This window comes from Rhagoletis zephyria, unplaced genomic scaffold (assembly GCF_001687245.7).
Source record: "Rhagoletis zephyria isolate East Lansing unplaced genomic scaffold, Rhagoletis_zephyria_1.1 Rzeph_scaffold_08731, whole genome shotgun sequence".
Taxonomy (NCBI): domain Eukaryota; kingdom Metazoa; phylum Arthropoda; class Insecta; order Diptera; family Tephritidae; genus Rhagoletis; species Rhagoletis zephyria.
In genome coordinates, this window is record NW_016165811.1 from 1 (window position 1) to 26,282 (window position 26,282).

General features: G+C 36.3%; 1 protein-coding gene across 1 annotated transcript; it reads left to right on the plus strand.

Moving 5' to 3' along the window:
- Positions 1 to 2,422: 2,422 nt before the first annotated feature.
- On the plus strand, positions 2,423 to 22,996 carry LOC108375310 (dystrophin-like; the record flags this gene model as incomplete). The annotated part of the gene is made up of 3 exons (XM_017631410.1): positions 2,423 to 2,573; positions 9,743 to 9,866; positions 22,842 to 22,996. Coding segments are annotated over 3 exons (430 nt in total), but the record flags the coding sequence as incomplete, so codon positions are not given.
- Positions 22,997 to 26,282: the final 3,286 nt, after the last annotated feature.

Consider the following 26,282-nt stretch of genomic DNA (forward strand, 5'->3'; position numbering starts at 1 on the left):
CAATACATTCATTCACCACGATCTTGAAAACTGACCAAATCGGCGTGATAAAGTCCATGTTCATTTTAATATTATATAAACACCCGAAAACATTCAAAGGTTTGAAATAAACCACATCTCACTTTTTTGGATTTTTCACTTGGTTCCTAAAGTAATGAAGAATTGAAAATTCATAAGGGAAAATCATAGTTTTCTTATTTTTTATTTTAATGTCTTAAAAACGTAGACTTATTGAAAAATGATAAATGAACGTCAGGTTCTAAATTTAATAGCCCTTAATTTGATATATCGTCCTGTTAATAACAATAACGCATTCCATAGATATTATAAGCCAAAGTTTCATTTTCAAAATGCATACACTTTGATTCAATTGCCCGGGCTAAAGATAAGTTTTAAATTAATCTTTCGTGGCCAATAACAATTGGCTGAGACCTAAGACATCATAATATTACTATTACAATGCGGTCAAATGACTTTTATTTTCCCCCATACAAAATCGGCCCAACCTAATGTTCAGTCTGTATTTTCTTTTCTGAAGCTTAATACTGGCCTACGTTGTAATTTGCAGTCATAGGGTTTTCTCTTCTATAGCACTAAAGTGGGCATATTTAGAAGCCATCAACTTACACCTCCTGTTGACAGGAACCCATGGCTTTTCAGCTTTTTCGGAGCTTCTTCTGAGTTAAATGATAAGTATCCATTTGGTTGTAATTGGACTTGCCATAATTGATGTCCATTTCAAAGCTGCTAAGTTCGATGTCCATGTTTTAGACCTTGAGTGTAATATTCCCGAAGCAACGGCTGGCCTTGTGGTCACTCTTCGCTATAATGTCTACGCATCCGTTATCAAAAAACAAGACTACCTGCATGGCTCCTCGCCATTTTTAGACATGCTTTCCCTGTAGTTTTAGAATATCCCCAAGTTTTCTGCTAGGTGATGGTGAGGTCGAATCTCAAAATCTCGTCTTGGGATATCTCTATGTTCAACAACTTTCGCATGAGCTTCTGTCCGGTCTCAGGCTAATTTATCGCATCTTAGTACAGACCAACTACCGTCATAGACAACGAGCTTTATGCACCCCTACAACCAGTAATTGCTTTCGTCTATGACGTCCAAGATCTTCTAATCTTTTGCTATCTCAGCGAAAGATTATGTCCGTAATTAGCTCTTAAAAACCAGCGATTTTCCCTAAAACTCGGTGTTGAAAATCGAAATAATCTCGATGACACGATATCCTCTTGTTCCCTCCTTCGAGTTCTGATCGGTAAGGTGGACTGACGGCATAGAGTTTGTGATGTGATATGTCAGTCTGGATGGGTGGCTTTAGATGTGTGTGTCCTCGTGAAGTCTTGGAGCCGAGCTCCGGTCATCAAGCTAACCTCTTGACTACTCACAGCAAGCTCCTGAGATGCTTTTCGGTGAGTGTTCTCCTTTGTGTCAACAGCCCTAATTGGTAATGCCGAATTTTAATCCACCTGATCTTTCCATCGCAGTTAAGGTTTTCATATTCCTCTTCTATTTATTCTTCTATCGCGGCTGGAGCGTTTGCGTCCAGTTGTACACATGCCATTTTAAGGCTCATGCAGCCATCGCTTAATCATCATCGTCGTCAAAGCAAAAAGGCTCAAAAATCTTAAAATAAATCAATAGAACATGCCTTTGTTTTTAAATCCCCAACCAGGATTATCCACGGCAAGGGTCATGTGACAACTTTACCCGGTCCTGAAACTAGAAAGATGGAAACTGGGATTTTCGGCGCGATGGGCGTGTGTAATAACGTTGGATTTGGAAATGGTGGTCGCTAGCATAAGCCGGAAAATGGTTTGTCAGCCATCGTCATAAGGAAGCCTCTTCTTTTTGGGGTTTGCTAATCACCAGCACCACCACAAAAGCAGCGTTTTTAGATGTCGCGAAATTGTGAGTTTATCGTATTTAGGATAACGAACAAACTGCGCGAGATTGAGTTTTAGCAAAGTTTTACTAAAATATTCTTAAATTCATAACAGCCGTACTCGTACTAAAATTGGTCAAAATAAAATTTCTAAACTCAATTGTAACAAAATTGAAGTAGACACCAGTGACAAATTGCCCGATTTGTGTGTCCTTTTCATCTTTTTACTACATTTGACACGCTTTTTATTGAGGCAAATTAGATTTAAATGCACAGCTACAATTTACATAAATTCGTTTACTTACAATACTTTCTTCTCAAGCAAAATACTTAAGTGAAATTTTTTTATTCCAACGCTACGCCCGCTCTCCGGTGTTGCTAGATCAAAATTCTTTGCAGCGTATCATTTTTCCCAAATTATATTGTTATTAGCATTTTAGCATTTTTTTATTGCTCGCGCTAACAAGCATCCCTTCTTCTTACAATTACTACAATTTTATATTTCTTTATTTTTTTATTTTTTTTCACAGGAATCGCTTGGAGTCGAATTCGGAACATTGGAATGCGTTGTTGTTGTCACTACGCGAACTCACCGAATGGGTTATACGCAAAGACACCGAACAATCGTCGCTGAGCGTTGGTCCGCTGATGGGCGATGCTGCGAGTCTGCAAAAACAATTGGTAAGTAATGATTACAAATTGTTCTGGGTGGGAAGGCAATGTTGCATTAAATGGGGGTCAACTTTTGGTGGTGAAAAATAAGCTATTGCGTTGACATTTTATTTTTGCTGTTTAGATTCAACGAATGTGGCATGATTTGGCAAAGGATTAAAAAGGGAAAGTTTTGGTGTTTGTGATGGCATTCTTATTTTTCTTTTATAAATTCGTTAATTTTTGGAAAACATTTGAAAATCGTAGCCTCTGAAAACTTCTTGATTGCGAGAGCTGATAACACAGTCGAGCAATCATTTTGGGTTTTTAACAAAGAGGAATATTTCCAAGCGAAATTTTTACCACTCATCAGTTTATTTAGAGTGGACTAAAGGGTTAACTTTTAGGTCAAAACCCCATTTAGATCTTTCGATTTAGATGTGTATTTATTTATGTATTTTGATGTGTATTAAAATTCAGCGAATAATTGTTTTCATAGAACAGAACCGAACCATGTTTTTTTCTTTTTCTAAAGATACGTAATGAAGTTTCATTAAAATTGGCAGTTAGAGTTCCTTTCACGCAGCTGGTTGGGCGCCATATTAGAACCCAAATCCTTTCCGGACACTCCCGATAAAACTCGCATCCTCCGCATATTCAGAAAATCTTTCTTAAAAACGTTGAAAGTTATTTTTTATTGAGCTTAAAACGAACAGCGAAACAAAAGAAAGTGTAAGGTCATGGCAACTCTGGCATAGAATGCGAATAGTCTTCGTCTTTTATCCGACACGCGAACAGACGCCAACGAAAGAAATATTAAAAAATAAAACTTTGTGACATTAACCTCTGAATAAATTCATAAATTTCTGTATTTCTTGTTGATGCAGGCAGAGGAGTGTTTTTATTTATTTACGGCTATCCTACCAAAAGTAATCGGAAGATGCTGATCTTTCATTATTTCTTTTTTTTAATTTAATTTGAAAGAAATGTGAATTTTTCGTAGTTATAGATTTCGGGACCCACGGGACCTACGGTATAATTCAGAAAAACTAAGGGATGGGAGGGTTTGGGACTTAAAAATTAAATTTCGAGATAGGAGGGTTGGGGATTGAACATTTAGTCCCGTGTCCATCTCTAATAGGGCTATAGGCCCCGATCGCGAGTTTGTAAAGATGTCTCTTAGAGCAAATAACCCAACTTTTCCATAAAATTTTTCTTTCCGGATGAGAAGCATGGAAGCTGCGCTATGAAGGTGATGTTTAGACATTTCCTGGCTAGTTAAATAGTGCTTTCAGGGGGTAGGTTACAGCTTTGAGCTTTTCTTGTGTAGCAGAACGCTAATTTGTTGCTGCAGAGAAGCCTGTGGGTTTCTTAGGTTTCAGACAGAGTGGGAAGAAAATGAAAGTGAAATCGAAGACGAATTGCTTGCGTTGCGGCCAATCTGACATACGTGAGGGTAGAGGAATGCGATGCAATGCAGTTAAAATGCATTCGTCTTCATATGAAGGTTTGTTTCATAAGAAGTTGCTGAAACTTAGTGCTGTTTCAGGCTCCGAAAAATTCGATCAGCCTTACTCTGTTATTGTACGTTTCGCTGTGGAGGCTGAATTTAAGGACTCTCCAAGTGGTCTTTGGCTGCTTCGACATTCGTTTCCGCCGGATGCGGTCGCAAATTAACAAAATGTTGAAGATTCTGGCTTTGATACAGACTTTAAGGAGATGCTCTTTCCTTGTGATGAACGAGAATACCCGGCCACAGAGTCTCTAGCCCATCACAAATCCCAAACTGAATTTCGCTCTTTTACATGGAACTGCATTGTGGACCTCGCAAGGTCTATTTCCTGCCTACCATGCCAGGCCACATTCTTCGACACCAGCCTTAGTTTCTCTGAGAATATCTACCAGCCGACAGAGGCATCATTAAGGTGCGGACGTTCCAGGTACACATCCTTACATCATAGTGCCTTTAAATATTCGTCGCGGTGGTCATAAAAAGAAAGTGGTCACATCCCCCTCTTGGTGGACATAAGCGGCAAACTACTGTTCACTTCTTCGTTCCGTGATCCAAGGCTTCACATGGATTTTTTATCGCATCTGACACAGGGGTTGCACACGTTGCCCAAGGTGCGCAAACTCCGACCTAAATGAGGAATCACGTATAGTCAGGTGCATACCCATAGGCACCGATATATCCCCTTGTAACCCTATCTTCTAATATATCTAAAGAAATGCTGCTTACAAACTTATTTTTATGTACTTTGCTTTTACACTAGAAAAATAATATAGACACAAATTTAGTTAGACTACATATTACCGCATTCTTTCCGCTTGCAAGTAATTGCGTGGAAAGAACTGAAATAATATTTATTGCTATTTTCTATGTAGCATCGAAACGAAACTAAACGCATGCCGATTACTGCCAACGGCGCTACCCATACAGGTTGAATTTTACACTCGTCCCATGCCACAGCGCTTATTTCCACCACTAACAGACACAGGCGAATATATAGCATCCTTTTCAACGAACCCATCATCACTCACCGACTTCCCGCAGTACCGGGCTACTTATATACAAACATAAGTGCGTACGTACTCATGTACATATGTAGGTTGTTGCGCCTGACCGACTGCTTCACACATTGTGCTCGTCGTGCCTCCTTTTGCATTTTGCGCAAACAAGTGAGCTCTGCTTACTACTACCTCTACTCGCCTTAATGCGTTGAGGTCGCTCACGAGTTGAGATTTAATGGCGTATGAAGTGGGTTCATTTTTGAGGTTAAGACAATTTTGAGATTTTGACAGCATGCCAAGTGGCGTGCGAGCGAACGGTGAAAGAGTGTTAGTTGAAGGAAAGATTGTAGCTATTTCGGCTTGAAGAGACAGCTTGTGTAAGGACATATTTTTAAAGTACACTGTGTGTCTATTTTTTTATGTTTACATACAATGTATAGGTACGGAGAGGTAGGTGCACATCCATGCATATATAAGACAAATGGAAGGGTTATGCTTGAGTGCTCATCACGAATACCTACCCCGCAGTATGTATGTATTTAGAGATAGTAATGTATTTGTGTGCCCTTGTGTCATTTGCTAATGTGTGACCTCCTTTCAAGTGGTTACATTGCTACCCTACACTTGAGCGCACACCAGGTTGTTAAGTGTCTGCTGGCAAACATATCGGAAGCTAGGCGATTAAGTGATGTTTTTTTACTCCTTTAAATTGTCTTTTTATGTGTTTGAAGGTTTTTTTTTTAATTGCCAAATATGTACATCTAAGTGGGTATGAACGAAATCTGGCAACAGGCGTCAAGAATACTATATTGAGGTATCACTTCTTACAGAAGCTTTTTCATAACACATAAATAGACTAAGGGGGTTTCCATTGGCTGTCGCTGTTAGAAAAAAATTTATCCATTTTATACTGCTCTCCGCATGGATCGAGCCTTAGTCCTACCGAGTGAAGGTTCACTTAGCTACAGCTGTCGGCAGACATATTTAAGGGTATAAATAGATCCTTCGACCAAGCACGATTGGTGGACAACGAAAGCAAGCGCGCCCGCGAACAAAATGGAAAGACCAATTTTAGAATTATCCCTCAGCAATTCTTATGTGAAGCCGTCGAAAATTCGCAAAGAATTACCTTCTCTTCTGCTCTCGGCTCATGCTCATAAATGATTTTTGGAGCCATAAAAAATGAAGTACAAGTAATAGAAAACCTATAAATGGTTGAATTTCAAAATACGTGTTCGTTTCAATTACTGCTCCAAGTAACTAAGTACTTTACAAATTACTCTTTTCCATTTGCTGGACATTTTCAATTTGCAATTTGCTCCCAACTTTGCCTTCCATGTGGACTTTATGCCCGAAAATAAAAGTACCAAAGCAACCAAACTTGCAAAGGATACTTGAAAGCGCTCGAATATGGTTGTGAGCGTATACACTTAGTATATATTAATGTAGTCAGTTCCATTACATTGTATTCTCGTAATTGTTTAATGACCCTTGCCCAATGTTCGCACACACAAATGTAGCCGTATGTACATATGTACGTGTGCACATTCATAAGTGTGTTTGTGAAATTACTACTTTTGGTCGCCCAACATCCGCACAAATATCCACTGAAGTGCTGAATGTTAGTTGAACCAAAGTTTTTGCGCACCGCAAAGAAAATCACTCAAGGGCTTGGCGTGATTGCAGACACAACTACAAACAAAAAAGCAAAATTTAGGTATGAATTACACAAAAAAAGGGTAAGCATTGAAAAGAGCAAATGATTGTGTACGAAAAACAGGGAAAATAAAACTAAAAGGCAGCGAGTAGTCAAAGCACTTTAGTTGCTCATTCGCCCACTACGCCTGCGATCGGCAACTGAACTCCTGCAATCACAGCACGCGGTGATATAAAACTTCCCAAAAATCTCCGACGTCGTCGCAACCACTGTATGGACTCCTGATTGTGCGGAGTTGTGAAACTTTTTCACCGCTGTTGGACATATTTACATGCACTGCTCAGTGGCCTTTGCTGCTGTCATTGCTGCTGCCACTGTGACTTTGTTGCTTTAGTCGTAAAGTCGATAGTGGCCATGTTAATGTTAGCCACATATGCATTCGAGTGGGTAGTAAAAATCAAATCAGAAAAAAGCAGTGACTGCAGTCAATTGAATTGCTGGCGGGCTCTACTATTTGCAGCGTTTCGATGTGTTTATAGCGCCAAGCCAGTCAAAATAATAATAAAGTAGCTGTGGCAGTGGCAGTTTAGGTTGTGGTCAATTCTTTGATCGTCTGCTGTGTGAGAAGATTAAAGTGGCCATAGGATGAGAAGCAATATATGCCATTAGGCGAAATAATGATTTTTTTCTTAGCCAAAATAGCTAACTAATCGCCAGATACTTCCCTTTTACTACCTGCTCAAAAAACCTCATTTCCGATTCACCTTATTTCTGTTTATTCAAGTGGAAAAATATCCGTAGGTGGTTTATGCGGTGCACGATTTAGCTTTTGTGTTCGCTTGCAACTTAAACACGTTAAATATAAATGTATTTGTAATTTTACAACAAATTTTACTTCATTCGGTTGCCAGTACATTTATGGGTTTAGCTAGAATATTTTTAGATTCATTTTATGCTCTTTCTTGTACTCACTTAGCTTTTAACAACTTTTAGTCATTTATTTGTTGTAACTTATTGCGGTCAGCAATGTGTACAATATTTTCGGTCATAAATCTGAAGTTTTCCAGTGGTGATGACATTGTAACCATATAAACAGTTTGGCGAGTAATCGACCAAGTCATCGGTCGAGCAAACTGGAGAGGCAGTCATTAGAAACTCATTTTGTTTACTTGGTCGAGTATTATTTCCCCGCTACACTCTTCACACCTCCCGCAGCGATTCATCAACTCGCTTGTCAAATCTGCTTAGGCAGTCGTCAGTCAATCGCCACTCAGAACACTTACAATCCCCTCCCCCTTAAATACGGCCTTGATAGTGATAATAGATTGGCGCTGAAACATATGTTAGTGTTTGGCCGAGCTTCTCCTCCGATTTGCGAATGCCTGCCGATATTAACGAATATATTTATCGCTATATTTATCGATATTGTTGTCGATATATTTATAAATATTGATATCGATAAATGTATCGATAATTTTTATCAAAGCAGTTTCGAAAATCTCGAACATGTCTCGGCAAACTGGAAGTAGTCTCGAAAATCCCGAAATAGTCCCTACAATTAGAATATAGTCTCGAGAATCCCAAAAATCCCGGAGTAGTGTCGAAAATCTCAAAAGAGTTTCATGAATCCCAAAGTATGTATGTAGTTCCGAAGATCCCGATACAGCCCCAAGAATCCCGAAAATTTCAAGGTAGCTTCGAATATCCCGAAATAGTCCCGAAAATCCCTAAGTAGCCCCGAAAATCCCGATATATAATAGTTAATTACAAACTTGTTAAAGCAGATATGAGCCATAGTTCGTTTGAAGTTAGTTTGTTTGACGGCATTTGGACAGAAATGAATAACTATATACTACTTACCTTCCTTACCAGCTTGTTCGCAAAGCTGTTTCCAAAGATATTTCTGTGGCCGGAACCCAGACTACATTCTTTGTGCATTGCGTAGTTGCTACATTCGCAGAGGAGAGGTATTGTTGCATTATAGCCTGGTTTTCAGAGTAGATGGTTTTGGAATATCCTCGCACAGATGAGCAGCCTTCTTCAAATCTCCTAAACGAGCTTAGAAAATGCCACAGTAGTCCTTTAGATGCAGGTTTAAGCTTAGGAGTAGTTTCCCGACCGGATATTGCTGCTGACTTTATCATTCAGCTCTGAACCAAGGCTAAAGATTGAAATGGTATTAAAGTCTGTCTATTCAACTTTACCATTCGCTCTCAACGGCAGTTCTTGCCGAAGACGAAAAGCAGGCAGATAAGATATTTATAAACAAGTAATAATATTTTCTACCTCTTTAACCGAGCCGCTCTACGCAAACTTTTTTTTTGTTGGAGTTTGCTCTTGCCAGGGATTGAATTTTGGTCCTACCTAGTGGAAGTTCGCACCTTTAACCGCTCCGCTATGGTCAAATAAGCGGTTATTTTGTTTAGAGGGCACATACAATTGAATGCTGTTTTGTTTGGTAAAAACGTATGGTTAGATACAAAAAAATTAATCTGAGTTGCTTAAGTGTAGGCTTTTATAAAATTTTATGCAACATAATGTATTTTTTTTTTTAATTTCTTTGCACCAGATGACGCAATTCTTTTTTTTTATTTTCGCCAAAGACTTTATACTGGTAGTGGGAACCACTTTGCTCGCGCTCAAAGCCCTTTCAAGGTTTATATACATTTTGTATTGACGTGTGTAAAGTAAAAGATCTCTCTGCCCCTTGCTGTTTTATACTACTGTTGATCGTTTCCATTTTCTACAGGTCAAAAATTGTCAGTTATTTAATAGTAAAGTACTCAATATTAATTCAATCAATAGTCATTTTAGGTGCCATAAATAAGCTTTCAACACGTTTCGACTAAAACAAAATTCAAGTGTTCGGTAATTTATAACGAAATCCTCCTATACTAATTCGTGTTTGTTAATAATTTACATTTCTTCATTACGACTTACATAACTCCCAAAATCTAATTTATTACACACATAAAGTGTTTACCACAACAATTCATGTATCAATTTCTTCGTCACTTATCTTTACTTACAGGATGATCATAAAGCCTTTCGACGTCAACTGGAGGACAAACGTCCCATTGTCGAAAGCAATTTATTGAGTGGACGTCAGTATATTACAAGTGAGCCGCCAGTATCGGACAACAGTGATACGGAAGGTGAGTAAAACAAAAACTAACTTACATACAAGTATGCGAGCATATAATCGTACATATTTTACATAGCATGGACATGGGTAGTATGGGTTATAAACAAAATACAGGCCTATACACACACATTCGTGAAACTACAATCATGATTATATAGCATACATTTGTATGTACCTAGATGCATATACAAGCAATTTTGCATACATACTGACATAACACGTTGGTTGTGTGTGCATATCGAACATGCCGTGTCTGGTGTTAATGGCATTAAACATTCGGATTCGTGACAGCACTAACTGTGCAACACTCAATCGCCTGTCAATAAAAGCTTTCAACCAGCATAGTACCCAGACAGATAGGCCGCATTGTTCATATTTTTACGTACGAGTACGTACTGGTTCATACGTAAATATTAAGGTGATCCTTAAATGTATGAAGCAAATTTTTACATCAGATTTCCTAAGCCGCAACCCCTACGTCGATGATATATACATAGTCGACGATATCACATACAAATTTTGGTCCCGATTGGAGACGGTTAAGGCGTGTCGCACAGGGGTCAAACTTCAGATTAGCCTATGAAAACGTCTTAACCGACTGCAGTCAGAACCAAAATTTACATGTGATATCTTCGACTTTAGTAGTATCGATTATGGGTATGAAAAAATATTTTAAATTTTTTGTGTCTCCATAGAGGCTTCTGGCCTTTGACCCATTTGCGACACGCCTTAAATTATAAATTAAAAATGATTTAATTTTATTTTTAAGGACCACCCTAGTAAATATACATATGTTTTTGATTGAAGTGCATATCTGCCTATCGTCAATGTGCCAATTCAAGCCCATCTACCTGGTAGACCATTTTCAGTTAAATATATGAACCTTACTTGGGTCTCTACATACATACATGCATAAATAGATAGGTATATATATGACGAAATAAAGGATTGCTTTAGCAGATAGTGACATCAATTGCCGTTCGATGTGGTAATTCTATGTTGCTTGATACAACCGTTGGGTGTAATTTTTATCCAGTACAGCAATATGTGCTGCAAAGGAAGAGGTTTTAAAATTTTTAGAAAATATATTGTCGCAAAAATACTTGTGTAAAAAAATTGAGTAATATGCAGTGTTGCCAGAACTTTTTGGCCGAACCGACTAAATTGGCAAATAAATCCGGCTAAAAACGGCTAAAATGTTTTAACTAAATTTCACATGTTTTATTTAAATAAATCACGAGTAAAAACACTATATCTTGGAGAGAAGTTACAAATTCGAGCCGGAAAAAATTTTGCCAACAAGAATTTGCAATTAGGAAAAACATATGATTGTGGCACATGGTTGGATTTTTTGTCGACGATAATTTGAATAAACAAGTTCGTTAAATTTCTTTTGTTTGAAATGCAACCGTGGACACTAGCTGGCAGAAAAACTTGCAAATTTACGTTCGTACAGAAATTTGCAAGTTTCTCTACATGAGAGAGAATTTGGGAGCATTTTTTCTTACTATGTGATATCTTGAGTGATAATTTCGCTAGATTTTGGACGAACAAACCTATTGTCTTCCCTAGAAGGCCTTTTCAGACTGACCGATTCTCAATACACTCAAATAGAAACCAGTACACATAAAAGACGCCGTAAAAATTTTCCTCCAATTTTAAGCCAGCAAAACAACGACCTTAAGTTAACATCAATCGAGGCCATATGTTGACAAGGGATGCAAAATCACAGTTACACAAAAGAACAGGTCAGATTTTTCAGAAATCCCTTCAATTCTGATGTAAAATATGATGCCAAAATACTGCAGATCTCCCATTTAGATGACCGGTCATATGACCGGCAGATGTCTCGTAGGATTCCCAGAGAGTTTTGCTTTACATAGAAATTTGTGCTCTTTTATTTTCATTTTGACTCACTTCAGTGTTGGTTCCTTTAATTCAAGTTGGCATTCGGTTTTTGGAATTTAAATAAGTTCTCAGCAAAAAAGTTTGTTTAAAAAAATATATATGTGTACATAGTGCTTGAAAATATCAATTTTTCCCTTACCTTAAACCTTTGGGAGTGGGCAAAAATGATGTTTTGTAATTTAGGCAGAATTGAATATGCGCTATCTGGGAAGACAATATCTACATGTAATATTTATTCTGTTTGTTGGCACTATATCCAAACACAAACGCATCTTAAGTGTCTTAACAGTGAAACAATTTCTTATTTTCTAAGTTTGCGAATAAAACTTCACACTTAAAATTAAGACAGTTTATAACAAACATTTTATGAAGAAAATGCCTTCTTCGTTTAAAATAAAAATAAGCGAAATCGGCCCAATTCCATACAACCCTGCCTGACACGGGTAGGCTAGTAGCCATTTCTAACAGATTTTGGGTCGCTTAGTCAAAAATGGAAACATATATACATATTTGAAATTTAAGAAAACAAGGCAAATAGCAAAATCGGCTAATTTTTTCTGCAAAACGGCTAACAAATCGGCTGCCGGCTAAATCGAAATTTCTCCGGCTGTTTGCTATCACAACCGGCTAAATCTAGCCGGAAAACGGCTAAAATGGCAACACTGGTAATATGTAGCAAAAATAAATCAATTAGGTTAGCTAGCAGATGCAGCTTCAGACACATGAGTTAATATAGTACACGAGTGCAACAGCCACTTTCAGGACCCAATGAATCCATCTCAAAATGAATGTACTATACCCATGAGGTAAAAGTCCAAGCTATTTTTCATAATAGACGTACCCAGAGCTCTTTTTCGATTTTTGGAAGCGACAGGACTTCCGTAATTTACTTAATTTTTATAAAGAAAAAAAACACAGCTATCTGACCAAAATTTTGTTGTACATAAGTAACTTTTAAAGCATACATACATACATTGTTCATAACGATTTCAATATCTAGAGCTATTTTAAAAAGAGGTAAGGTTTTTCTTTACTAAGACATTAATATGATCATTCAACAGAAACTTCATAAATTCTCCCCAAATTTCCGTTAGGCAACGAAATGACAAAAAATTTATACCATTTTAAAAATGACATGTGAAAACAAACACTATGAAACGGTTAGTGTTTAATGCCCAACATAGTGGCTGCAATTTCTTCATTTAATGCCTAGTGTAAACTCAATGTTAGTTAGCCCCATTTAAGAAAAATAAATTTTTTTTGAAATTTTGTTTGTTTTTTTTTTAACCCAAACGAGAAAAAATTTCACATTTTATTTCAAAATTAACGACAATTTTAAGAAGTGTATTGGAGCTTACGTACTTAAATATATTTTTTGCAAATCGGACGTTTTTTACTTTTTTTTTGTTTTCGCTGAATCTATATTTCACTTCTTAGTTACCCTTTAAAAAATATAAGAAGTGTAATTAAGGGTTGAAACTTTTTTATGGAAATTTTCATACAGTTAGGAATTACAATTTTTGGAGTTTTTATTGTAGTTTTAGTCATAATTTTATATAGAGTTATTTTCAAGAGGCTTCCCTTAGGAGCCGTATAGTCGGAGGAGAAAGGTCATTGAATTCTTTGGTCTTTGCTCTCTAATGTTATCTTTTTTTTGTACCAGCTCCAAATTCACATTTCTTTAAATATTTATAGATTTCCTGGGGCAATACATATTTAGTTCAATATGCATCAATTGAGCAAAAATCGAATGTCGGCTCACAATCATTACTTTGAAAGTTTAACCAAAAAAAATTTTGAGATTCCGTTTTAAAGATCTTAAAATAAAATTAAATTTAATATACATTGCCTACTGCATAAAAATTCCAACTTTTTGCTAAAAAAGACATCATGAAAATATCACCAGCAGTCGGTCAGCAATTGATTGTCGAAATGGCGTACAAATTTGGCAACTGGATTTTACTGCCAATGGCCGATTGCAGTGGCGGCAGCAGTTGCCGTACAAAACACACACACTCAAATAGCACGAACATACATGCACACATATACATTTAAGCCTTAACATGGTTGCTTGTAAATTGTTTTTTTTTTTTTTTTCATTTTGTACCCTAATGGCCCAGTATCAACATACAATTTTCACAGATTTTACTATATCCTTTAAGCGCTGTGAATGTGTGCAACAAAAATTTTCGATAATGTTAATGCTGGACAAAAACAAGCTGCTTTACATTCACATGCATACACATATACATACACATCCTCATATATATGTATGTAGCTGCCTGCGAGTAAGTTTGCATGTCGATGGTATAAGCCAGACAAAACCACTTTCCGGCAATCCTGGAAAGCAAAATCAAATAAGTTAAAAAAAAATTAAAATACTTTCTCTCCTTGGCTTTTGTGCAAAAACTGTTTACTTTTTTAAGTGTTTGCCTCTGTTTGTGTGCTATTTAATGCTAGTTCACTTTTAGCAATTTCACTACTAAATATTCCAGTCCCAATGTTCGGTCAATGTAACCATTTCACTACACCCACCACCTTTAATGCCTTTACATGCGATAATGCGCCCGGTTAGCCAGTGAGCAAGTCAGTGAGCAAACCGGTGAGCTAACCAGACATGGAGGCGTCAGTGGCGTAATTGTAGGTAATCGTTAGTAATGTGAACGCATAATTACTATCGTTAGTTGCGTGCAATTGAGTGGCTTAAATGGCGTCGCTTCGACTGTTTAATAAAATTAAATGTGCTTTAAATGTGAACATTTGTGTTAAGAATATGGTTTTGTAAATTGAATTTTGTGTTGTTGCTGTTAAAGCTGTTAAATGTTGTATGTGTTAAAGTAGATTACAGAAAGATTAAGTAGGGTTTTAAAGCTGATCACATGGTGATTGGAAATTAAGTAGATATCGGTTTCATTTTTGCTTTTGATTATTTTCCGTCTGAGCCACAGTAGTGAACCATGATTAGTTATTCTGTAAGAGGAAAAAATCTAGCTTTAGACGTTCCTTGTCTCTTATTTCTGAATGTATTAGTGGGTTTATCTGTATGGTTCTAGGCTATAGTAGTGACGACAACAAACCATAAATTTCAGCATACAAGAACCAGTTCAGCTAAGCAGAACAAAATGCTTCTACGTCGGTCACAATTTTTATAACAATACCAAAGAGATTCAGCCTGTAAAGAGATTTTTTAAGGCTTGCACAACAGATATCTGTTGACTTTTGCCAAAACAACTTCTCTCGCGTGAGATCATTTTCTCTTCAAAGCAGTGATTCATTGAGTTCTCGAATGATATTTTTTTATTTAGTCATTAGTAGGAGTAGTTCAAGGTGGAAGATCTCGGTGAAAGTTAAATAAAAATGACAAATTTTTAAATGGAAGCCACTTTTAATTTACACTAAATTCCAACCTATAGAAAGCACAGAGGTTGTTTTGTCAAAAGTCCACAGATATAAATCTAGGGTCGGTAGACCGATTAATTCATTGACTGCCTGCCCTGCTGTGGGGTTGTGGGTTGTATTCGATGGCGTTAAGAGGAGGAAAAAAATTCGGAATGTGTCTTTTTTGATGTTTAATTTCAAGCTTATTCTGATAACGTAGGCCGCATCTAATTTAACTCTATTGATGACTATTGTGTGGAAAGTGGTTTGTAGATCTATAATAAATAATTATTATTTGGCTTTTCCTGCGCTCCGAGCTATAGCTTTGGAAATTTCGGGTGATAATAAGTATTGCAGGGCTATTTTAGACTCCAAACTTTTTATAGGGAAAGCACTTCTCGCTGAAAATTACCCAAACGCTATCTCCGTTTTGGATGTGTCCGTAAGACATGGGGCCTGCCGCCCAAAATGGTCCCATAGATAATAAACTGCAGTTATTTTACCACTTATCGGATATGCATGTGTGGTATGCGCGGATGATAGAGGATAGTGGGCCCGTGAGGAGCATAGAAGCCGTCCCCTGTACCCGTTCCCNTCGAGACTAATCAACTTTAAGGAAAGATAGCAATACCTTCTAAATAATAGCTGTTACAAACTTCCTTGCGCGAAGGATTGCTGCCAGACTGAGTTTTCTTACCAAAGTGCCTTGAAAAGGCTGATTATGCAACGGACACCAGCATCGAGTGCACCGAACCGGAAGGTGGCTGGAACCTCTTCGGTTTTGCAAACAAAGATCGTAAAAATTTATCGTTACAGGATGAAGACACTTCATAAAAGTATGTACTCCCGACAGTTGTTTAACAGTAATCCAAATAAAACTGAATACAGATTTTTGACAGTATGCTAGTATGTTTTTCTAAAAGTATACCCCACAGGTGTAAACGCGTATGTATTTTGCATGCACTACACAAATAAGTTCATGCGACCGTCAAAAGCATTACAAAATGTGAAGTTTTCATTTTCACAACCTACAGATTTTTATCCTTTCATAGTAGTGAAAAGGGAATGTAGTTATTTCTTCATCTACATGTTTTTAAATTTTTCCTACAGAATTTAAATGTGCTTCGAATTTCCTGTGAAAAAACCAGTACCCTAAAATGCATTCTTAGGGAACCACATTCTGCACGGTCCGACTGGGGTACTGCTAAGCAAACCATTACATATCTGAAATATTTTCACATTCAGTCGAGCACAAAACGCTCATAGAAAATAATGCGCGTTTGCGTAACCATTGCAACAATGACCCAATGAGCTTTTTCAAATAGAGACAAAATGGAATATTAACTTTTCCCCAAATACCAAATATTCAAAAAACATAGCTATTTGATTGGCTTTCATTGCAATTGTTAGCATGTTCATGCAGGATAATTCTCTTAGCAGGATGCGAACACACAAATGTGGATTCGTAAGTGTATGCATAGGTTTACAGTGATTCAAACTAGCGTTCACAAGGTGATTTTCTTTAAACATTCGCGACGTATACTTAACTAATTTGTTGTTAAGTTTCTTATAAAAATATTGTTTAATCTTTAACCAAGCCATGTACATCCCGTGTCAAATCCAAGGAATTTGTTTTTTGTAATTTAAGTTAAGTCACTATTTTATAAGAATATAGTTTATTCTTCAACAAGAATCATATAAATCCAAGTTTCTAACTTTGAGCAATATTAAAAAAATGTTCAACTAATTTCGTAGAAATATCAATAAGATTTCTGGAAAAGATTTGTGAAGTTTTGTAACCCTTTCAATTTCAGTACAATAAAGCGCGAATTTTAAGTAGCTAAGACTTACCGGTGATTTTTGAATAGTTTTTTGCTAAAAAAAATCCAAACTAAGTTTAAAACTTTGTGCAATGTAAAAGTGTGTTGTGTAAAAATGTCGAGCTTTTAAATTACAAGGATTTTGAGTATGAAAATTAGTAGTACAAAATTAAAAAAAAATAATAATAATTTTTCTATGTGAAAAAATCGCAAAAGAACGGCCGCTAAAAAAAAGTTATTGATTTAGTTTACTAAACGTTTATGGGCCATAAAACTGCATGCCCAAAAATATGTTTGCAGTTTCTAAAAACTGATGGCAAAAAATTTTAAATTTTTGGAATATTTTAAATTTTGTTTGAAACTTTCAGTTATCCTAGTCGACAAATATTACGGTAAAAAAAAGTTTTTTAAGTTAATTTTGGGTCGCTGAGCATGAAAACAATAAGTTTTTTCTAAAGAAGCCTTTTCGAGATTTTTTCGGAAAACGTGTTTTTTTTTATACTTGCGCAGTTATTCGTCCTACCGTTCGACAGGTATCAATATGCTCTTTACAACAAACAAATTATATTAAAAATTATTATTGTTGCTTGCAATGAAATCTAAAAAAGTTAAATTTTCAATCACACTTTTCACTTGAACTTTTTCATTTGTGTTGGGTAGACTTTTCTCGAATTTGCACCCTGCAATTTTTAATCATTCTATTTTCATGGCCATACTTCAATGATTTATATTTTGCATCAAATTAATTTAGAAAAAATTTTAATTTCCATAAATGATTGAAAATTTCCAATTTTGTCGCTAATAATTTTCATTTGAGTCTGCACAAATTATATATTTTTGTAAAAACCACTTGAGTACCTTTCGAACGGCAGGTAGGCCTACGGCGATTGGACGAATAACTGCCAAAAGTACCACAAACATATTTTCCGAAAAAATTTTGAAAACGTTTCTTTGAAATAACGGGTATAGTTTTCCTGTTTGGCGACCCAAAGTTAGCCTGGAAAATGCTTTTTACAAAGTTTAATTTGTTCTGTAAACCAGCGTTATGTGGTTTTGGTTATAGCATAAAAAAAAATTTCATACAAAATTACAAAAGAAAATACTTTTACGACATTGCAAATATTAAAAAAAAAATTACAGTGTGAACTTTTGTTTGAGTCACTGTATGTATATGTGTGCTACAATATGCAGAACACGAAATAAACGCTCACTCCCGCATGATTTGTGCTGGGCCCCGTAGACGCCCAAGGTTCAAAATTTTCAACGAAAAGAAGAAAATGTATAAACAATGCAAAAGCATCAATGAAAACAAAACAAAAAACAAAAGCGAAAGTAAAATTGAATTTACCAAATTGCATTCACTGATTGTGAATATATAAAAGTGAAATCATATGCAAATCGAGAGGGAGGAAGAGAGAAGCAGCAACATGAAAATGCCAAAATATATACGGAAAATATCCAGAGCACACTTTCATATCGGCATTTTGATTTGCCATGCATGCTTTGCTATGTGCTGTGCGGGGTATGTATGTACATATGTGCTTTCCTACTGCCGCTGACCTGCTACCAACATACACTTATGCACTTAAAAAATTTGCATACATGTATGTACAGTGGTCCACAAAATAATAGGAGTGCGTTATTTTGGTCAGTTTTTGCTATTTGTCTTTTGTTTATTTAATGTTTATTATTTTTATACAAAAGTCAAGCTGGGTATACAACAAACAACGAATAAATTCAGATTTCAACCTTTGTACAAAAATTATTAAAATTCTGTAAATTTTCACCAAAATATCAAACTTTTTAATCAGAATCTTCAGAGAAAATTCTGGTATGCAGTTTTATAGCCCATTCAATTCTAGTCTGAAGAAGTGCAAGTTTCAAGCTGCTAAAAAATTCCGTTGATTTTTGGCAATTTTTTTTGCTGGCACATATAAAAGAAAATTGTCGAACATACTTTGTATGGAAAAAACGTGAAACACCTTCAACCGAAAAAATTCTCAAAAATCAACGGAATTTTTTAGCAGCTTGAAACTTGCACTTCTTCAGACTAGAATTGAATGGGCTACAAAACTGCATACCAACATATTTTCTAAAGATTCTGGTTAAATAGTTTGAAATTTTGGTGAAAATTTGCAGAATTTTTATAATTTTTATACAAACTTGAAAATGTAAATTTATATGGTGTTTGTTGTATTACCAGCTAGGCTTTTACAAAAAAATACGAAACATTAAATAAACTAAAGACAAATAGCCAAAACAGGTTAAAATATCCCACTCCTATTATTTTGTGGACAACTGTATGTATGTGGATTGTATTGTAATGCAGCTTCATCGTTTTACGTAGTTTATTTCGGCATTCCATCAATAGTCTGCAGTCAGAATTGCTGGATTTTTTCCCCCATTTTGTACCACAATTTTGTTTGCGATATGCATATTTTAGTTTGATTTTGTGCAGCGCGTTTTATTTTATTCATTTTCATTTTGCTTATCGCTTAATTTGATATTTTACATTTTGCCTGAATCGGTTGCTTTCGATACTTTGCTTGTCACGGACAATTTTTCAATTGAATTTTCGATCTCCTCCTCGAGCGCTTCTTTTGTGGTTGCAAAAGGGACCGCTCGCAAGAGCTTGTTTTATTTTTGTTTCCATGTCAGCAGCATGGCATGCTTTTTGGCGCCAGCCAGCGTTGGCAGCCAGTTTGCTCACGCTTTTTCATATCTTCCTTTGTTGTGAATTTATTAAATTTTGTTTTGATGAAAATATTGTCTTTTTTCTCAGTATGAATGTTCAAGTCAAATTTTTATTGTCTCTTTAATGCATTGAAATATAACAATTTCATGTTCGCTTCAACATGAAAATATTTAAAGTAAGTTAATGAAAACTTAATTGAGAAATAAACAGCCACAAAGCATTTTTGTTCCATTCAAATTTAAGACAGAATAAACTTTTCGCTATAAAAAAATTTAGTTTTCTCTAATTTGTAATTTTGATCTGTATTATTTAAATCAGAGATGGGCAGAGAGAGCTTTTACTCGGCTCGCGCCTATACAAAATGTATAGAAAGCTTAAAAGAGCTTTGTCCGCGGGCAAGGCAGTGCGCAGCACCGATTTAAATTCTATGACTTTTCTCTATCAAAAACTACAATAAGTACTAATATCTTACTATTCACTCAATAGTATTTGTATATCGCTTAGACACTTACATACTTCACTTTAATATGTCCATCACTTTCTACCCGTATACCCAAGCTTTCTCTGCACGAGTGCCTAAGAAAATATTACATTTGAAGAGAAATTGTTTTCAGCAAAGTGTTGCATGATAAACATTGCAAAGTGCATACGTACTCGCACAATACAAATATCGTTAGTGGAGAGAGAGTTTTTCAATGGCCAATATTGTACATAGTTAAATATTATTCTTGCATGGGTTAACGAATTGTGTAAGCGTCAGAATAAAATAAAATGTTTAATATCTACATTTTAAATAGAAAATTGAAGTATTTTTATTGGCTACATAATTTATAGCCCAATCCTGTATCAGCGACAAACATTTTTTTACTGAAAATTTTAAAAACTGTAACAAGAATTTGTTACTGATACAGAATAGAGTCGTTAGTGTTACTTAAAATCAATTATATAGCATCGATGTTCAAAATATTTATAAGCATCTATTTCAAGTGGTAGAGTACAGAAGTATGAAATTAGTACTTCTTTTAAGACGTGAAAGCACACTGAAAGTTTTTCTATACCATAAAAATACATACATATATCAGGCAGGCCGCTAACGAGCAATTATCCAAGCTTTCTCGATTAACACGCTAATTAAGCGCGATTTACCACACAAAATTTCAATTCCTAATTGCTCGATTATTGCTTAATTGAGCGCTAATTAATGGAGTTTTTCATGCAGCCCTGCTGAGTGTGTTAAATTTTGACTTCGAGGTACATTTATTCAACAAATAGCAATCAGCTCTCTTTTACAACTAATATAAAAAACTAATAAAACTAAAATAAAATAAATAAATAAATAAATAAAATAATAAACTAATAAAAAAACTATAAATTTACTAAACGAATCGAGCTAAAACAAAATAAATTTTAAGCTATTTTTATTTTCACTTCGATTAATTTTTGTAAAAAAATGCTTAGAAAATACCTATTATTTGTTGAACACAATCAAATTTTAATTTAATCACTACGTGCAAAGCTGCGAAATGTATGAAATATAAAACGCTCACGCACAGACTTGAAAACAAAATGACTTTTAAAGAAAATCCCAAAAATATTTAATTTGTATATCAATCTCTTTTTGGAAGCGGGACCTGCTGTGCATAATCAATTTTTTGCGGCTGAGCTTGGCCAAGAATTCATACGGTAAAAGAAAATAGAAAAAACAAAAGATACAAACCAATGCTCAAGCAAACAAATATTTGCATAAAAGTGAGAACACAAAATTTTCTGTTTACACAGGCGCAGAAGACGATTAAATAAGTACATAAGTACTACGTAGGAGCCAAGGATAAAGATAAAAAAAAACATAAAAATATGAGTCATATACATATACAAATAACTATGCATATCTGTGCCGTTCAATTAAAGTAGCTTAAGTGACTTTATAAGGTTTGACTTTGAATAAAAAAATAATCAGTTTTCTTTGAAGATTTTTATATTTTTGCTAAGTTTCTATTAAAAAGGCATCTTGAACTACACCTTTAGCTATTTAAACGTTAAATTGTGGTTTGGGAACCCGGTGAAATGTTTTTTTTAATGGGAAGAGGGCATACCCCGACCTAGGTAACTTTATCTGAACAGCGAGTGTTTTATAATACCCTTGTGCACAAGTGCGCTCGTGTATAAAAATATCTGAAAGCATAAGCAGATATGGGGAGGGATCCTAAACACTTAATCACTTGCAATCAATGTAATCAAAAATGTCAACGTTGATATGTGGCAGTCAGAGCACCACCGGCGGTTGAGAAAGAAATACAAAGAATTATTAACTTACAAACAAACAGATATGCTACAGTTGGATATGTGCGTTAACCTTTCATTTTCTCAATACGCATATTGGGTCACATGAAAAGTCTCTGCTATTTGCAGCAATATTTTTGGTCTATTTCTGGATGACTTTAGGACTAATAAGGAAGCATAGTAGGTCCGTTTCAAGATTTTTTTAGATTGTTTCGGGACCTGTTCAGGGCTACTTCAGGATCGTTTCCGAGCTATTTCAGGATCACTTCGGGACTAGTTCGCGACAATTTTGGAACCATTTCTGAACTAGGTTTGGGCCATTTGAAATTGGTTCCGGATTATTTTGGGGCTATTTTAGGTTCATTTCGAGACTTGTTCGAGTCTCTTTCAGGAATATTTCAGAACTAGTTTGGATCACTTTGGAACTAGTAGGAGATCATGTCGGAAACGTCGCAAGGCTTGTTCGGGATACTTGCGGGACAAGTTCACAATTTTTTCAGAACCATTTCAGGACTACGTCAGGACAATTTTGTTATCAGTTCGGGAACATTTCGGGATAGTTCGAAAAAAAAAGGTTCTGCAATAGTCCTGAACTATTGTCGATGTGGTTATGAAAGTGTTGCGTACTGCTCCCGACAAAATTTATAAAATAAAATAAAATCATTTTTAAATTTGATTTATGTATGAAACTGAATTTAACTAATGCTTTGCTAAGCCGTTCTCGCCTTTTTCTTAATTTATTCCAAAATTGCGGACACTTTTCATATGACCCGATATATTTGTTTATAACTTTTACCAGTCACGTTTGTTTTATATTTTTGCTCACTTAGATGTTTTTGTTTTTTTTTCTCTTTTCCGCTTTATCTTCATCGTATGCGGTTGTATGTGCGCATCTGCCTTGTAGCACACGACACCGATTCCCGTTACTTAAGCGCTGAGGAACAAAGCCGCGAGCTAACGCGCAGCATTCGCCGTGAAGTCGTCAAACTCTCCGAGCAATGGAACAATCTAATCGATCGCTCTGACAATTGGAAGCATCGCCTGGATGAATATATGACGGTAAGTGACATATATGTACATATTTATATTAAGTATTTTCTTACTTCATTTTTAGTAGACTACAACTTGGCAGCTTCTTAATAAATGAATGTGTAAGCACTTCATATTTTTATCCGAAACCTAACTGTAGGTACATACAAAGATACGCACTTACGTATGTGTGTGCTGGCCCTGCGAGACTACGTTCGACTGTCAATCATTTATATTAAAATTTTGCGTCGATGACAGGCTGAGCTTTTTATATCTTCGTAGTTATGCGTGGAGCCTGCTGCTCTGGCTTTGCTTATGTCATTGCCTGGCTTTCATTATTTTTCTTTTTTTTTTGTGGCTCTACATGGCGTATGAGCAACATACTGCCACTTAGTTGCTGGCTTTCAAAAAGTTCCACTGTCGCGCAATTTTACAAATTAACACATAATAAATTTTGGTGTGAGCGCGTATGAGGTGCTGTAAAGTGGATTTTACTTCCCTCTTTCTTCATCCTTTTGTGCGCTTCGGCTTTCAACAGCACATCAAGCGTCTTCTGTTGCTTCATTTTACATATTTACTTTGCTCTGCAGTCATTAATGTTGAGTGGAAATCCCGCAGTTGAATGAGCTGCCTGAATTATTAATTTTTTATGATTATGTTGCTTTTATGTAGGTGGCAAGCATTTGGTTACATTTTCGAAATATCTACATGCGTGCGAGTGTACACTAGGGCAAATACTTTTCATCACTACAAATTATTAAAGCAATACCCGGCAGAAGTACTTAAAAATTTATGAATTGCGAAGCATAATGGCTTGGAAAATTTTCAAAATGTTTTTAATGCGTGTAATTGGCTATAAGAATGAAAAAAACAGCTGCATGTAAAGTAACAAAGTAATATTATTTTAGTGCTCTAAAATTGTTTTGAATCCCAGTATATTTTTAATATAACGATTTATGAATATATATTTTCATTACATTAAATATGAAGCTGATACGTACGAGTATATCAAATATCCCAGAGAGCATAAACATGTAAAATTACTTACGAATCGAGGGGTTCCTAATTTTAAGCGACAGTCAGCCTGCACTCACGGCTCTCCCATCTTTCGAAATTAAATCCTCAGTGATCCTGGAGTGCATTGAGAGGCTCTGGTTTAGAATACTACTATGCAATTGCTATGAGTTCCAGGGCACATGGGAGTCGAAAGGAAATTGGGAAGCAGATCAGTTAGCCAGACTGCCCGCTGCCTCGACCCCGACAGAACATTGGGCCTTCCTTTCAATAAATCCCTCGCGACTTCGAAAATCCAAAAGCTTACTAGGAGGGTACAATCTAAATCATTTTAGGGTTTTTTGATGGGCCATTGTAGGTTAAGCGGTCAATTTTATGATTTAAGAATTTCGTCAAGTGACCTATTTCGCTTCTTTGACCCTGCCAAGCGGACACCATTTACCCTCTTTCTGGAGTGTGTGGATATTTACCGCAAAAGGGAGAGGAGCACAGGGCATCTATGGCCAGTAGATGAGCACATTCTTTCTCTACCCCAATATTTATTCTGAAATTTGTAGAGCCTCTGGGGCTCTATCTATCTGCGAGTTGTCTTGGGCAGTCAGCTGCTGTGCAGGTGCAATATTAAGGAAAGGGTGAGGTGGGCCAGTAACGCCCTATATGCATGCAAAATAATGTCTGGTTCACTTGGGTGCTGTCGCCTGCGCTGATGCAGTCAGACCGATACTACTCAATAGCACTTTGATGTGGTAGAATGCTGTAAAAAATTCCCTTACCCCGGGCAAATGGAAAATGGTTGGATTGAGGTCTACTCTAACGGAAGCTCCAGGAAAAACGATCAGACTTAACCGCGAAAAACCGTGCTTATAAATCTACAGGTAGGATGTTGTCCGTAAGGGAGTTATGGAATATATGGCGCTATAATAGTAACCGTGAGTACCGAAATATACTGCCGTGAATTGAACGTCAGGGGGCAGTAAGGTTATTTAACCAGCTCAAAAGTAAAGTATGCAGACAGTCAGTCGGACAGTTACGTCATATAGAGTATAATCTTAAAACGTCCTTTCAAGCCAGGAAGCCATTGATAGGCTGGACGTAAGGATAAGGCTACATATCCATTGCGTACCCGGACACAAAGGAATAGAGGATAATAAATAGCAGCTGAGATTGTCAAAAACGCTACCAGTCTAACTATCGAAAAAAGAAACTACATACATAGACTACTCCAAAACGTGCAGTTCAGAGCTAGATGAAAGGAGTTAACCTCCTGCAAAACTGCGAAAATTATTTGCAAAGCAGTTTACATGACTCGTACTCAGCTCAGTGGATAGACCACTGGTTTTGTACGACAGAGTTGACGGTTCAATACCAGTGATCTCGGTGAAGAAGTCAGCCATACAGTTATACCAGAATCTTAAATCTGATATTAATAGAGAGCTCTTTACAAAGTATCACTCCACCAACCTATCCGTGAAGCTTTGATCCACCTATGTAGAATTTCGCCATAGCCTTTCTGCAAATTCTACTTCCTGTACATTCATCCCTAAAGGGATTTGAGAGGAAAATAAGCGAATTATTGTTAGTCCCGTGCCTCCAAGTCTGGTCTTTGCCCTTGATGCAACAGGTTTTCCAACGAACGCTGTGTTAAGCATTGCATTAAATATCATTGTGTGAGTATTGCTGAGGTAGTTTATAATTCTTGTGAGGGCGGTACGGCGTCACCGGAAGGGTATCCATAAAATATTGTGGACTTAATTATGGTCCATCTCTTACTCTCTATTAGCTTCTTTACTATGTCCTCAATATTATAGTTTAGCGACAGCTTCCCATCTAGAATCAGGCCAAAGTGTTTGACTCTATCATAAAGAGCCAACCGAATGCCTCCGATTGAGAGTATAATTGCTTGAGGTATCTTATCCAACATAGTGATCATTTTACTATGATTTTAGCCCTTCAGTCCTAATACCAACGATTTACGATACAACCGAAAATGCTCTAGACAAAGCTCTCAAGCCTGGCCCGTAGTACTGGCATGGAAATCCCTTTTATAGTTAATCTATTTAGGCGCTTAATAGATTTTCTTAATAATTTGCTTACCCAAAAATTAATCAGAGATAATAACTTTTGGCGCTGAACAGTTTCTCTCAACAGCGTTTATCTCTCGTAGTCCAGGTTCTAAGTAGAGTTTACGTTGGCAGCAACAGGGCTGTATTTGTCATACTATAGCCTTAAAAGGGCAACCTTAACGATTACATGATAGGTTTTCGTGAAACAAATTCATCTTCTTAGAGTCTGGGCGGGCACC